Genomic DNA, 16,156 nt, shown 5'->3' on the forward strand with positions numbered 1-16,156 from the left:
AGACAGTACTGTAGTTTAGTATATCTAGACAGTGGTTTAGTATATCTAGACAGTACTGTAGTTTAGTATATCTAGACAGTAATGTAGTTTAGTATATCTAGACAGTGGTATAGTTTAGTATATCTAGACAGTAGTTTAGTATATCTAGACTGTAGTTTAGTATATCTAGACAGTAGTATAGTTTAGTATATCTAGACAGTGGTATAGTATATCTAGACAGTAGTATAGTTTAGTATATCTAGACAGTGGTATAGTATATCTAGACAGTAGTATAGTTTAGTATATCTAGACAGTGGTATAGTATATCTAGACAGTATGGTAGATTAGTATATCTAGACAGTAATGTAGTTTAGTATATCTAGACAGTGGTATAGTATATCTAGACAGTAATGTAGTTTAGTATATCTAGACAGTGGTATAGTATATCTAGACAGTATGGTAGTTTAGTATATCTAGACAGTACTGTAGTTTAGTATATCTAGACAGTACTGTAGTTTAGTATATCTAGACAGTACTGTAGTTTAGTATATCTAGACAGTAGTATAGTTTAGTATATCTAGACAGTGGTATAGTATATCTAGACAGTAGTATAGTTTAGTATATCTAGACAGTAGTATAGTTTAGTATATCTAGACAGTAGTATAGTATATCTAGACAGTACTGTAGTTTAGTATATCTAGACAGTACTGTAGTTTAGTATATCTAGACAGTACTGTAGTTTAGTATATCTAGACAGTGGTGTAGTTTAGTATATCTAGACAGTACTGTAGTTTAGTATATCTAGACAGTAATGTAGTTTAGTATATCTAGACAGTAGTATAGTTTAGTATATCTAGACAGTATATCTACTAGAGGTATGTATTGTTCTGTGAGGTAGCAGCTCCACCTGCTGGTTACAACATATATTATTAGCTATATTATATTCTCTTCTTGACTTCGGTCTCCAACCTGTATCCTGGCTGTGACAACGTCTGTGTCTATATTCATTATGTGTGTCTCTGTAGTGTCCGTGAGTATCTCCAACCTGTATCCTGACTGTGAGAACGTCTGTGTCTATATTCATTATGTGTGTCTCTGTAGTGTCCGTGAGTATCTCCAACCTGTATCCTGGCTGTGACAACGTCTGTGTCTATATTCATTATGTGTGTCTCTGTAGTGTCCGTGAGTATCTCCAACCTGTATCCTGACTGTGAGAACGTCTGTGTCTATATTCATTATGTGTGTCTCTGTAGTGTCCGTGAGTATCTCCAACCTGTATCCTGACTGTGAGAACGTCTGTGTCTATATTCATTATGTGTGTCTCTGTAGTGTCCGTGAGTATCTCCAACCTGTATCCTGGCTGTGAGAACGTCTGTGTCTATATTCATTATGTGTGTCTCTGTAGTGTCCGTGAGTATCTCCAACCTGTATCCTGGCTGTGAGAACGTCTGTGTGCGTAGTCGCAGTATGATGTTTGAGCCCAGCCTGACCAAGGGAGTCCTGGAAGTGTTCAGCCCCGTCACCAACGCACTCTCCTCAGCCGACGACCTCGCCACCAGAGCCATCGACATCCAGAACACTAACATCAATGGTGAATACTAGTCTGACCCCGATCCTCTAACCCAGCCTTTCCCAAACTCGGTCCTGGGGACCCCAAAGGGGTGCATGTTTAGGTTGTTGCCCTGGCACTGCACAACTGATTCAAATAATCAACTCATTATCAAGCTTTGGAGTCAGCTGTGTAGTACTATGGGCAAAAACCAAAACGTGCACCCTTTGGGGTCCCCAGGACTGAGTTTGGGAAACACTGCTCTAAGACCTAACCTTTACTAGATGAGTTCCAGTCATAGAAGATCCTCCTCTAACCCCTAACCCTTAACCTTTACTAGATGAGTTCTAGTCATAGAAGATCCTCCTCTAACCCCTAACCCTTAACCTTTACTAGATGAGTTCTAGTCATAGAAGATCCTCCTCTAACCCCTAACCCTTAACCTTTACTAGATGAGTTCCAGTCATAGAAGATCCTCCTCTAACCCTTAACCTTTACTAAAACCTTTTTGTGCTCTATTCATTAAACTCTCTCTATCTCTCTCTGTGACTGTCTCTCTGTCTGTCTCTCTCTGTGACTGTCTCTCTGTCTCTAGGTGTAGGAGACTTCAGTGTTTGGGAGTTCAGTGGTAACCCTGTGTACTACTGTTCTTACGACTACTTTGCTGCCAACGACCCTACAGCCATCCACCTGGTGCTGTTCAGCCTGGAGGAACCCTATGAGACTCAGCTCAGCCAGGCTACATACTGGCTCAACATGTTGAAGGCCTTAACACTGCCACAGGATACTATAGGTACGTACCCCCTTTTCATTACATCATCTCAGAGCACCTGTTAAGCAAAATAAGCAACAAGTAATTTAAAAAGAAATATATTCTAGATCCAGTCTGTTTGAGTGCTTCTAGATCCAGTCTGTTTGAGTGCTTCTAGATCCAGTCTGTTTCACTGCTTCTAGATCCAGTCTGTTTGAGTGCTTCTAGATGAAGTCTGTTTCAGTGCTTCTAGATCAAGTCTGTTTGAGTGCTTCGAGATCCAGTCTGTTTCACTGCTTCTAGATCCAGTCTGTTTCACTGCTTCTAGATCCAGTCTGTTTCACTGCTTCTAGATCCAGACTGTTTCACTGCTTCTAGATCCAGACTGTTTCACTGCTTCTAGATCCAGACTGTTTCACTGCTTCTAGATCAAGTCTGTTTGAGTGCTTCGAGATCCAGTCTGTTTCACTGCTTCTAGATCCAGTCTGTTTCACTGCTTCTAGATCCAGACTGTTTCACTGCTTCTAGATCCAGACTGTTTCACTGCTTCTAGATCCAGACTGTTTCACTGCTTCTAGATCCAGTCTGTTTCACTGCTTCTAGATCCAGACTGTTTCACTGCTTCTAGATCCAGTCTGTTTCAGTGCTTCTAGATCCAGTCTGTTTGAGTGCTTCGAGATCCAGTCTGTTTCACTGCTTCTAGATCCAGTCTGTTTCAGTGCTTCTAGATCCAGTCTTTTTCAGTCTTTCTAGATCCAGTCTGTTTCAGTGCTTCTAGATCCAGTCTTTTTCAGTGCTTCTAGATCCAGTCTGTTTGAGTGCTTCGAGATCCAGTCTGTTTCACTGCTTCTAGATCCAGTCTGTTTCAGTGCTTCTAGATCCAGTCTTTTTCAGTCTTTCTAGATCCAGTCTGTTTCATTGCTTCTAGATCCAGTCTGTTTCATTGCTTCTAGATCCAGTCTGTTTCAGTGCTTCTAGATCCAGTCTGTTTGAGTGCTTCTAGATCCAGTCTGTTTGAGTGCTTCTAGATCCAGTCTGTTTGAGTGCTTCTAGATCCAGTCTGTTTCAGTGCTTCTAGATCCAGTCTGTTTCAGTGCTTCTAGATCCAGTCTGTTTGAGTGCTTCTAGATCCAGTCTGTTTGAGTGCTTCTAGATCCAGTCTGTTTGAGTGCTTCTAGATCCAGTCTGTTTCATTGCTTCTAGATCCAGTCTGTTTCAGTGCTTCTAGATCCAGTCTGGTTCAGTGCATCTAGATGAAGTCTGTTTCAGTGCTTCTAGATGAAGTCTGTTTCAGTGCTTCTTGATCCAGTCTGTTTCAGTGCTTCTCGATGCAGTCTGTTTCAGTGCTTCTAGATCAAGTATCTTTCAGTGCTTCTAGATGAAGTATGATTCAGTGCTTTTAGATCCAGTCTGGTCCAGTGCTTCTAGATGAAGTCTGTTTCAGTGCTTCTAGATCCAGTCTGTTTCAGTGCTTCTAGATCCAGTCTGTTTCAGTGCTTCTAGATGAAGTCTGTTTCAGTGCTTCTAGATCCAGTCTGGTTCAGTGCTTCTAGATGAAGTCTGTTTCACTGCTTCTAGATCCAGTCTGTTTCAGTGCTTCTAGATGAAGTCTGTTTCAGTGCTTCTAGATCCAGTCTGGTTCAGTGCTTCTAGATGAAGTCTGTTTCAGTGCTTCTAGATTAAGTCTGTTCCAGTGCTTCAAGATCCCATCTGGTTCAGTGCTTCTAGATCCAGTCTGTTTGAGTGCTTTGAGATCCAGTCTGTTTCACTGCTTCTAGATCCAGTCTGTTTCACTGCTTCTAGATCCAGTCTGTTTCACTGCTTCTAGATCCAGTCTGTTTCACTGCTTCTAGATCCAGTCTGTTTCACTGCTTCTAGATCCAGTCTGGTTCAGTGCTTCTAGATGAAGTCTGTTTCAGTGCTTCTAGATGAAGTCAGTTTCAGTGCTTCTAGATCCAGTCTGGTTCAGTGCTTCTAGATCCAGTCTGTTTCAGTGCTTCTAGATGAAGTCTGTTTCAGTGCTTCTTGATCCAGTCTGTTTCACTGCTTCTAGATCCAGTCTGTTTCACTGCTTCTAGATCCAGTCTGTTTCACTGCTTCTAGATCCAGTCTGTTTCAGTGCTTCTAGATCCAGTCTGTTTCAGTGCTTCTAGATCCAGTCTGTTTCAGTGCTTCTAGATCCAGTCTGTTTCATTGCTTCTAGATCCAGTCTGTTTCACTGCTTCTAGATCCAGTCTGTTTCACTGCTTCTAGATCCAGTCTGTTTCACTGCTTCTAGATCCAGTCTGTTTCACTGCTTCTAGATCCAGTCTTTTCAGTGCTTCTAGATCCAGTCTTTTCAGTGCTTCTAGATCCAGTCTGTGTCAGTGCTTCTAGATGCAGTCTGGTTCAGTGCTTCTAGATCCAGTCTGTTTGAGTGCTTCTAGATCCAGTCTGTTTCAGAATCTGGAAGCTCATAACTAGATGGTGGCGTCTGCAGCTTGTTTTCCAGACCTTAACCCTCAGCCAGACCACATACTGGTTCAACATGCTAGTCTCTCAGGATAACATCTGGAAGCCAGTCGCATAGACTCACTATACCTTCACTAGTCATTCATCAAATCATCAAATATCTTTTAGTAGAAAATAATCATGCTGTATCTGTCTACTTTGCCTTGTCATATTCCCCTCCTCCTCTCTAACCCTTGACCTCTCGCTCCGGACTCATCTTCTCTCTCCTATGTTGTCATGGTTCCAGCCTGTCTGAACATCACATGACAGACAGTTCAGTGTTGCTTTAAGAGACTACATCCATACAGTAGAACATGGCTTGAATGAGTTTGTTAGGAATCTGACTGCAGGTATAGAGGTTTAGCTAGGAGTATCTGTAGTGGAATGTTGAGCTGACCGGTAACACAGTGTCCGTCCCCAGCGTTTGGAGGTCGCATCCATAGCCCGCTGACGGTGGTCCTTGTGGGGACTCATGCTGACGTGGCTTGTCTGCCTCGGGGGGCTGGAGGGGAGTTTGGATACGACAAGGAGAGGCCTCTACTCAAGGAGCTCCGGAACAGGTTTGGCAACGACCTGCAGATCTCAGAGAGGCTGTTTGTGATGGATGCTGGAGCCTCCACCTCTAAAGATGTCAAACTGCTCCGGAACCACCTGCTGGAACTACGCAATAACATAGTCTCTGTAAGTTCCTGCACTCTGACAGCCAATAACATCGTCTCTGTTAGTTCATACACTCTGACAGCCAATAACATTGTCTCTCTACCACCATCACCCTACTACCCTTAACACTACGTACCACCATCACCCTACTACCCATACCACTACGTACCACCATCACCCTACTACCCTTAACACTACGTACCACCATCACCCTACTACCCTTAACACTACGTACCACCATCACCCTACTACCCTTACCACTACGTACCACCATCACCCTACTACCCTTACCACTACGTACCATCATCACCCTACTACCCTTACCACTACGTACCACCATCACCCTACTACCCTTACCACTACGTACCACCATCACCCTACTACCCATACCACTACGTACCACCATCACCCTACTACCCTTAACACTACGTACCACCATCACCCTACTACCCTTACCACTACATACCACCATCACCCTACTACCCTTACCACTACGTACCATCATCACCCTACTACCCATACCACTACGTACCACCATCACCCTACTACCCTTAACACTACGTACCACCATCACCCCTACTACCCTTACCACTACGTACCACCATCACCCTACTACCCTTACCACTACGTACCATCATCACCCTACTACCCATACCACTACGTACCACCATCACCCTACTACCCTTACCACTAAGTACCACCATCACCCTACTACCCTTACCACTACGTACCATCATCACCCCTACTACCCTTACCACTACGTACCACCATCACCCTACTACCCTTACCACTACGTACCATCATCACCCCTACTACCCTTACCACTACGTACCATCATCACCCTACTACCCTTACCACTACGTACCATCATCACCCTACTACCCTTACCACTACGTACCACCATCACCCCTACTACCCTTACCACTACGTACCATCATCACCCTACTACCCTTACCACTACGTACCACCATCACCCCTACTACCCTTACCACTACGTACCATCATCACCCTACTACCCTTACCACTACGTACCACCATCACCCTACTACCCTTACCACTACGTACCACCATCACCCCTACTACCCTTACCACTACGTACCATCATCACCCCTACTACCCTTACCACTATGTACCACCATCACCCTACTACCCTTACCACTACGTACCACCATCACCCCTACTACCCTTACCACTACGTACCATCATCACCCCTACTACCCTTACCACTACGTACCAACATCACCCCTACTACCCTTACCACTACGTATCATCATCACCCTACTACCCTTACCACTACGTACCACCATCACCCTACTACCCTTACCACTACGTACCGTCATCACCCCTACTACCCTTACCACTACGTACCACCATCACCCTACTACCCTTACCACTACGTACCACCATCACCCTACTCCCTGTGACAAATTGAGTCCAAAAGCTTTTTTGAAATCAACGCGGCACGAGAAGACTTTGCCTTTGTTTTGTTTGGTTAGTTTGTCAATGAGGGTGTGCAGGGTGAATACGTGGTCTGTAGTACAGTCATTTGGTAAGAAGCCAATTTGACATTTGCTCAGTACATTGTTTTGGCTGAGGAAATGTACGAGTCTGCTGTTAATGATAATGCAGAGGATTTTCCCAAGGTTTCTTTTGACGCATATCCCACGGTAGTTATTAGGGTCCGATTTGTTAAGTCCCTCTCTCTGCCCTCTCTCTGCCCTCTCTCTGACAGACCTGTAGTCCCATGTCGGCCCTTTCAGAGTGTCTGGTCTCGACCCTGCCCTCCTGGAGGAAAATGAGTGGCCCTAACCAGCTGACGTCATGGCAACAGTTTGTCTCTGACGTCCAGGAACACATCAACCCACTGGTCAGCGAGGAGCACCTCCGAGGGGTCGCACAGCAGCTCCACAGCATGGGAGAGGTACACACACACAGACACACACACACACACACACACACACACACACACACACACACACACATAGCGGCTCCACAACATGGGAGAGGTACATACACACACAGCAGCTCCACAGCATGGGAGAGGTACACACACACACACACACACACACACACACACACACACACACACACACACACACACACACACACACACACACACACACACACACACACACACACACACACACACACACACACACACACACAGCAGCTCCACAACATGGGAGAGGTACACACACACAGCAGCTCCACAGCATGGGAGAGGTACACGCACGCACGCACACACACACACACACACACACACACACACACACACACACACACACACACACACACACACACACACACACACACAGCTCCACACACATGGGACACACACACACACACACACACACACACACACACACAGCAGCTCCACAGCATGGGAGAGGTACACACACACAGCAGCTCCACAGCATGGGAGAGGTACACACACACACACAGCATGGGAGAGGTACACACACACACACACACAGCATGGGAGAGGTACACACACACACACACACACACACACACACACACACACACACACACACACACACACACACACACACACACACACACACACACACACACACACACACACACACACACACACACACACACACACAGCAGCTCCACAGCATGGCAGAGGTACACACACAGCAGCTCCACAACATGGGAGAGGTACACACACACCCTATTACATATAAATCCAAACTTCAACGTAAGTCGAGTGCACCTCAAATAGTGTCAAGGATCCATATTCAACCCAGGATACTCCTCTATTCAGTGTCTGTGTTGTGAGGTTCTGGTTTCTGCCACCAGGTGTCACTGTTTAGCAGTGTGTTCCTCCATCTGGAAACAGTGATTGGACTGTTAGGACATGTTGATGTTAACAAGAATGATAGACAGCCAACTGGCCGGGACAGACATCAACTTGTCTTGTACTTCACACAATTCAATACCAGATTATATTTGATATGCTAACTTCATTCACCTTTCTCTCTTCTATTCTCTCCCTCTCTCTCTCTCTCTCTCTCTCTCTCTCTCTCTCTCTCTCTCTCTCTCTCTCTCTCTCTCTCTCTCTCTCTCTCTCTCTCTCTCTCTCTCTCTCTCTCTCTCTCTCTCTCTCTCTCTCTCTCTCTCTCACTCACTCACTCACTCACTCACTCACTCACTCACTCACTCACTCACTCACTCACTCACTCACTCACTCACTCAATTCAATTTAAGGACTTTATTGTCATGGGAAACATATGTTTACATTGCCAACGCAAGTGAAATAGATAATAAACAAAATAAGAAATATACATATGGGTTGTATTTACAATGGAGTTTGTTCTTCACTGGTTGCCCTTTTCTTGTGGCAACAGGTCACACATTTTGCTGCTGTGAAACTGTGGAATTTCATCACAATTGGATTTGTTTTTTAATACTTTGTGGGTCTGTGTAATCTGAGGGAAATGTGTGTCTCTAATATGGTCATACATTGGGCAGGAGGTCAGGAAGTGGGTCTGTGTAATCTGAGGGAAATATGTGTCTTTAACATGGTCATATTTTGGCAGGAGGTTAGAAAGTTCAGTTTCCACCTCATATTAGACCAATGAAATTGGTTCTTTCTACCTACATGGTGCTGAACCTTGGTTCTTTCTACCTACATGGTGCTGAACCTTGGTTCTTTCTACCTACATGGTGCTGAACCTTGGTTCTTTCTACCTACATGGTGCTGAACCTGGTTCTTTCTACCTACATGGTGCTGAACCTTGGTTCTTTCTACCTACATGGTGCTGAACCTTGGTTCTTTCTACCTACATGGTGCTGAACCTTGGTTCTTTCTACCTACATGGTGCTGAACCTTGGTTCTTTCTACCTACATGGTGCTGAACCTTGGTTCTTTCTACCTACATGGTGCTGAACCTTGGTTCTTTCTACCTACATGGTGCTGAACCGTGGTTCTTTCTACCTACATGGTGCTGAACCGTGGTTCTTTCTACCTACATGGTGCTGAACCGTGGTTCTTTCTACCTACATGGTGCTGAACCGTGGTTCTTTCTACCTACATGGTGCTGAACCTTGGTTCTTTCTACCTACATGGTGCTGAACCGTGGTTCTTTCTACCTACATGGTGCTGAACCGTGGTTCTTTCTACCTACATGGTGCTGAACCTTGGTTCTTTCTACCTACATGGTGCTGAACCGTGGTTCCTTCTACCTACATGGTGCTGAACCTTGGTTCTTTCTACCTACATGGTGCTGAACCTTGGTTCTTTCTACCTACATGGTGCTGAACCATGGTTCTTTCTACCTACATGGTGCTGAACCTACCTACATGGTGCTGAACCGTGGTTCTTTCTACCTACATGGTGCTGAACCGTGGTTCTTTCTACCTACATGGTGCTGAACCTTGGTTCTTTCTACCTACATGGTGCTGAACCTGGTTCTTTCTACCTACATGGTGCTGAACCTGGTTCTTTCTACCTACATGGTGCTGAACCTTGGTTCTTTCTACCTACATGGTGCTGAACCTTGGTTCTTTCTACCTACATGGTGCTGAACAGTTATTGGTTCTTTCTAGTTTATGGTGCTGAACCTTGGTTCTTTCTACACTGGGAAGATTTTTACTGAACCCTTAACTATGGTTTATTTTTATTATACATGGTGCTGAACCTTGGTTCTTTCTTTTGTATCCATCTCTGCTGAACCTTGGTTCTTTCTCCTTTGGTATGAACCTTGGTTCTTTCTACCTCATGGTGCTGAACCGTGGTTCTTTCTACCTACATGGTGCTGAACCGTGGTTCTTTCTACCTATCCATGGTGCTGAACCGTGGTTCTTTCTCCTTTTGTATCATGGTGCTGAACCCCGTGGTTCTTTCTATCCATCATGGTGCTGAACCTGCTTTCTTTCCCTCCTATCCATGGTGCTGAACCCCCGTGGTTCTTTCTCCCTACATGGTGCTCTCTCTCTCCCCCGTGCTTTCAACCTCCTTTTGTATCCATCTCTCTCTCCCCCGTGGTGCTGAACCTTTGTTCCATCTCTCATGGTGCTGAACCTCCCTGGTTCCTTCTATCCATCATGGTGCTGAACCCCGGTTCTTTCTACCCTCCTTTGTATCCATCTCTCTCTCCCCCGGTGCTGAACTCCCTTCTTTCTACCTCCATCTCTGCTGAACCGTGGTTCTTTCTCCTTTTGTACATGGTGCTGAACCCCCCGTTCTTTCTCTCCTCCTTGCTGAACCGTATCCATTCTCTTCTACCTACATGGTGCTGAACCTCCCTTCCTTTGTATCCATGGTGCTGAACCTTGGTTCTCTCTACCTTTTGTATCCATGGTGCTGAACCTTGGTTCTTTCTACCTACATGGTGCTGAACCCCCGGTTCTTTCTCCTTTTGTATCCATGGTGCTGAACCTTGGTTCTTTCTACCCTCCATTTGCTGAACCTTGGTTCTTTCTCTCCCCCGGTGCTGAACCTCCCTCCTTTTGTATCCATCTCTTCTCCCCGTGCTCCTACATGGTGCTGAACCTTGTTCTTTCTCTCCTCCATGGTGCTGAACCATTCTTTCTACCTTTCTCATGGTGCTTTTGTATCCACTCTTGGTTTTTTCCCTCTACATGGTGCTGAACCTTGGTTCTTTCTACCTCCATGGTGCTGAACCTCTTCTTTCTACCTACATGGTGCTGAACCTCCTTTTTATCCATCTCTCATGGTGCTGAACCGTGGTTCTTTCTACCTTTTGTATCCATCTCTGCTGAACCGTGGTTCTTTCTCCCTCCTTTTGCTGAATCTCTCTCTCCCCCGTTCTTTCTCTCCCTCCTTTTGCTGAACCTTGGTTCTTTCCCTCCTTTTGTATCCATGGTGCTGAACCTGGTTCTTCCTCCTTTTGTATCCATGGTGCTGAACCGTGCTTTCTTTCCCTCCTTTTGTACCATGGTGCTGAACCGTGGTTCTTTCTACCTCCTTTTGTATCCATCTCTGCTGAACCCGTGGTTCTTTCTACCTACATGGTGCTTTCCTCCCTGTATCCATCTCTCTCTCCCCCCGTGCTTTCTCTCCCTCCTTTTGCTGAACCTCTCTCCCCCGTTCTTTCTACCCTCCATTTGCTGATCCATCTTCTTTCTACCTCTCATGGTGCTGAACCCCCCGTGCTTTCTCTCCCTCCTTTTGTTCTTTCTACCTACATGGTGCTGAACCTCCTGGTTCCATCTTCTACTCTACATGGTGCTGAACCTCCCTGGTTTTTATCCATCTCATGGTGCTGAACCGTGATTCTCTCCCTCCTTTTGTATCATGGTGCTGAACCGTGGTTCAGGGAGGGTTTGAGTATCCATCAGCCAATCACCCGGAAACTCTCCCTCAGTTTTGTATCCATCTCTTTATTCCCCGTGAACTTTCTCACCCTCCTTTTTATCCATCTCTCTCTCCCCTATGGACAGTCTTCCCTTTTTGTTATCCATCTCTCTCTCCCCCGTGCTTTCTCTCCCTCCTTTTGTATCCATCTCTCTCCCCCGTGCTTTCTCTCCCTCCTTTTGTATCCATCTCTCTCTCCCCCCTCCTGCTTTCTCTCCCTCCTTTTGTATCCATCTCTCTCTCCCCCGTGCTTTCTCTCCCTCCTTTTGTATCCATCTCTCTCTCCCCCGTGCTTTCTCTCCCTCCTTTTGTATCCATCTCTCTCCCCCGTGCTTTCTCTCCCTCCTTTTGTATCCATCTCTCTCTCTCCCCCATCCTCCTAACAGATCAACCTGATGCAGAGTGAGACGGTGCAAGATGTGATGGTGTTGGAGCCCCGCTGGCTGTGTAGTGGGGTGTTAGCCCGCCTCCTCTCTGTGGACACGCCTAAAGCCATCCACCACTACAGGGGGCGCTACAGACTGGAGGAGATACAGGCTCTGGCCCCAGAGAGCGACGTGGACGAACTGCTACAGGTTAGAGACAGTCATCATTACTAAGACGGGGAACTGTTAGCATCTCCCATAGGAAAACATGTCACACTTAGCGACCATGCTAACACAAGCTGGGCATGCATAGTTGTATACCGTCAAGTATACGACAATGCAACATGTTAGCATCTCCCATAGGAAAACATGTCACACTTAGCAACCATGCTAACACAAGCTGGGCATGCATAGTTGTATACCGTCAAGTATACCACAATGCAACATGTTAGCATCTCCCATAGGAAAACATGTCACACTTAGCAACCATGCTAACACAAGCTGGGCATGCATAGTTGTATACCGTCAAGTATACCACAATGCAACATGTTAGCATCTCCCATAGGAAAACATGTCACACTTAGCAACCATGCTAACACAAGCTGGGCATGCATAGTTGTATACCGTCAAGTATACCACAATGCAACATGTTAGCATCTCCCATAGGAAGACATTAGCGTCCATGCTAACATCCTCTCTTACGGCAGGTGCTGGATGCCATGGACGTGTGCGTACGTGACCTGACCAACCCTGGCATGGTGGATGTCCCCGCCCTGATCAAGACCAACAGCCTCCACCACTCCTGGACGGAGGAAGAGGAGGAGCACGATGTCCTGATCTACGGAGGGGTCAGACTGGTTCCTGCTGAACACCTCACACCTTTCCCCTGTGGACTGTTCCACAAGCTACAGGTACATGCTTTGATTCATCAAGACTGTCTGAATGACTCCCCAGTCCCTGTCAATACTGTCTGAATGACTCCCCAGTCCCTGTCAATACTGTCTGAATGACTCCCCAGTCCCTGTCAATACTGTCTGAATGACTCCCCAGTCCCTACCAATACTGTCTGAATGACTCCCCAGTCCCTGTCAATACTGTCTGAATGACTCCCCAGTCCCTGTCAATACTGTCTGAATGACTCCCCAGTCCCTGTCAATACTGTCTGAATGACTCCCCAGTCCCTACCAATACTGTCTGAATGACTCCCCAGTCCCTGTCAATACTGTCTGAATGACTCCCCAGTCCCTGTCAATACTGTCTGAATGACTCCCCAGTCCCTACCAATACTGTCTGAATGACTCCCCAGTCCCTGTCAATACTGTCTGAATGACTCCCCAGTCCCTACCAATACTGTCTGAATGACTCCCCAGTCCCTGTCAATACTGTCTGAATGACTCCCAGTCCCTACCAATACTGTCTGAATGACTCCCCAGTCCCTGTCAATACTGTCTGAATGACTCCCCAGTCCCTGTCAATACTGTCTGAATGACTCCCAGTCCCTACCAATACTGTCTGAATGACTCCCCAGTCCCTACCAATACTGTCTGAATGACTCCCCAGTCCCTGTCAATACTGTCTGAATGACTCCCCAGTCCCTACCAATACTGTCTGAATGACTCCCCAGTCCCTACCAATACTGTCTGAATGACTCCCCAGTCCCTACCAATACTGTCTGAATGACTCCCCAGTCCCTACCAATACTGTCTGAATGACTCCCAGTCCCTGTCAATACTGTCTGAATGACTCCCCAGTCCCTGTCAATACTGTCTGAATGACTCCCCAGTCCCTACCAATACTGTCTGAATGACTCCCCAGTCCCTACCAATACTGTCTGAATGACTCCCCAGTCCCTACCAATACTGTCTGAATGACTCCCCAGTCCCTGTCAATACTGTCTGAATGACTCCCCAGTCCCTACCAATACTGTCTGAATGACTCCCCAGTCCCTACCAATACTGTCTGAATGACTCCCCAGTCCCTGTCAATACTGTCTGAATGACTCCCCAGTCCCTACCAATACTGTCTGAATGACTCCCCAGTCCCTACCAATACTGTCTGAATGACTCCCCAGTCCCTACCAATACTGTCTGAATGACTCCCCAGTCCCTACCAATACTGTCTGAATGACTCCCCAGTCCCTACCAATACTGTCTGAATGACTCCCCAGTCCCTACCAATACTGTCTGAATGACTCCCCAGTCCCTACCAATACTGTCTGAATGACTCCCCAGTCCCTATTGAATATGCTGCCATCTGGGATGCTCTGGAGTATGTTTCTTCTCCCAGAATGAATAGTATGCTGTTGTCATGTTTCCTGACCTCTGACCTCCAGGTGAACCTGTGTCGCTGGAGCCACCAGCAGCGCCCTGAGGACGACACAGGGGAGGGGCCTGACGGAGACATCCGCCTCTGGACCAATGGGGCAAAGGTGAGCCAAGGCGGAGCGGAGGCCATGATCCTATTGGTCAACCACGGCCAGGGGGTGGAGATCCAGGTCAGAGGTCACGACAGCGAACGGGCCAAGTGTTACACCCTCCTGGACACCATGGTTACCATTACAGAGTCGCTCCTGTCCTCCACCCTCCCTGGCCTCCTCACCGCCCGGTACTACCTCAGCCCCCAGCAGCTCAGAGAGCATCACGGTCCCGTCATGATCTACCAGCCTAAAGACTTCCTGAAGGCCCAGACCCAGAGAGACCAGCCTCACCAACACCATGGGGGTTACAGGGAGAGCTTCAGCAGTATCCTAGCCTTGGGCTGTACTGAAGTCTATAGTCAGGGTTGTCTGTGTGCAGATGTCCACATCTCAGAGGTCAGCCTGCTGGCCAGGAGGAAGCTGTGTCGTCTGTTAGACCCTCCTGATGCACTGGGGAAGGACTGGTGTCTGCTGGCTATGAACCTGGGTCTCACCTACCTGGTGGCCAAACACAGCTCCACCCCCAATGGCACCCCAACCAATGGGGGCCCTACCCCAGACAATGACCCCGCCCTCCTGGCCAGCCCCACGGCAGCGCTGCTCCTGGATTGGTCAGTCCGTCCAGACAGCACGGTGGGGTTGTTGATGTGGAAGCTGCGTGAGTTGGGGAGGCGTGACGCGGCTGACTTCCTGTTAAAGACCTCGCCTGTCTTCAGGGTCAACATAGAGGGTGTGGCTAGGGGGAGGGGAAGAGCCTGTAACGGAGGCACATCCTACAACTCCATCAGTTCAGTCATCTCCCGATGAGACGGGTGTAATCACTGGGAACCAAGCGGGTAGAGAAACACAGGGACAAACCTGAATTGGGTTTTCTTTTTCCGTTGAAAAACATTTTGCTTCAGTGTGCGCTATTGAATACACACCATGTCCTGGATCAGAACAGCTTCCGCTCATCCTGATCTGGCCCATCAGGGGAGAAGACTAGAATCTGATCCTAGATCAGAGTCCTGACTGGGGAAACTAACTGTCCTCAGAGTGAGGCTGTGCTAACTAGGGCTGACGAACCAACCAACACCATGTGCAATGTAATCTTTCCCGGGGGTTTAGTGTTAGTTCTCTCCTGTTAACCCCTAGGTCACTGAAGGTCTGTGAGACTGATGCTCTGTGCACATCCAGTGTCCATATAGCTCCCCTCCTCTCTTCTCCTCCTCTCCTCCTGTCCTCTCCTCCTCCTCCTGTCCTCCTTTCCTCCTCCTGTCCTCCTTTCCTCCTCCTCTCCTCCTCCTCCTGTCCTCCTCTCCTCCTCCTCCTGTCCTCTCCTCCTGTCCTGTCCTCCTCCTCCTGTCCTCCTCCTCCTCCTGTCCTCTCCTCCTGTCCTCTCCTCCTCCTCCTGTCCTCCTTTCCTCCTCCTGTCCTCCTCCTGTCCTCCTCTCCTCCTGTCCTCTCCTCCTGTCCTCTCCTCCTGTCCTGTCCTCCTCCTCCTGTCCTCTCCTCCTGTCCTGTCCTCCTCCTCCTGTCCTCTCCTCCTCCTGTCCTCTCCTCCTGTCCTCCCTCCTCCTCCTCTCTCCTCCTCCTGTCCTCTCCTCCTGTCCTGCTCCTCCTGTCCTCTCCTCCTCCTGTC

General features: G+C 47.4%; 1 protein-coding gene across 1 annotated transcript in view; it reads left to right on the top strand.

Annotated features, from left to right (window-relative positions):
* Positions 1-15,840, top strand: part of dapk1 (death-associated protein kinase 1) — a 244,153-nt gene extending 228,313 nt beyond the window's left edge. The window contains 7 exon segments of the mRNA XM_046351536.1: positions 1,385-1,570; positions 2,124-2,321; positions 5,191-5,450; positions 7,162-7,350; positions 12,141-12,329; positions 12,827-13,030; positions 14,452-15,840. Of these exon segments, the coding sequence (XP_046207492.1) occupies positions 1,385-1,570; positions 2,124-2,321; positions 5,191-5,450; positions 7,162-7,350; positions 12,141-12,329; positions 12,827-13,030; positions 14,452-15,342 (2,117 nt within the window). The 3' untranslated portion in view covers positions 15,343-15,840.
* The last annotated feature ends 316 nt before the right edge of the window (positions 15,841-16,156 follow it).

The sequence above is a fragment of the Oncorhynchus gorbuscha genome, linkage group LG05 (assembly GCF_021184085.1).
Source record: "Oncorhynchus gorbuscha isolate QuinsamMale2020 ecotype Even-year linkage group LG05, OgorEven_v1.0, whole genome shotgun sequence".
NCBI classification, from domain to species: Eukaryota; Metazoa; Chordata; class Actinopteri; order Salmoniformes; family Salmonidae; genus Oncorhynchus; species Oncorhynchus gorbuscha.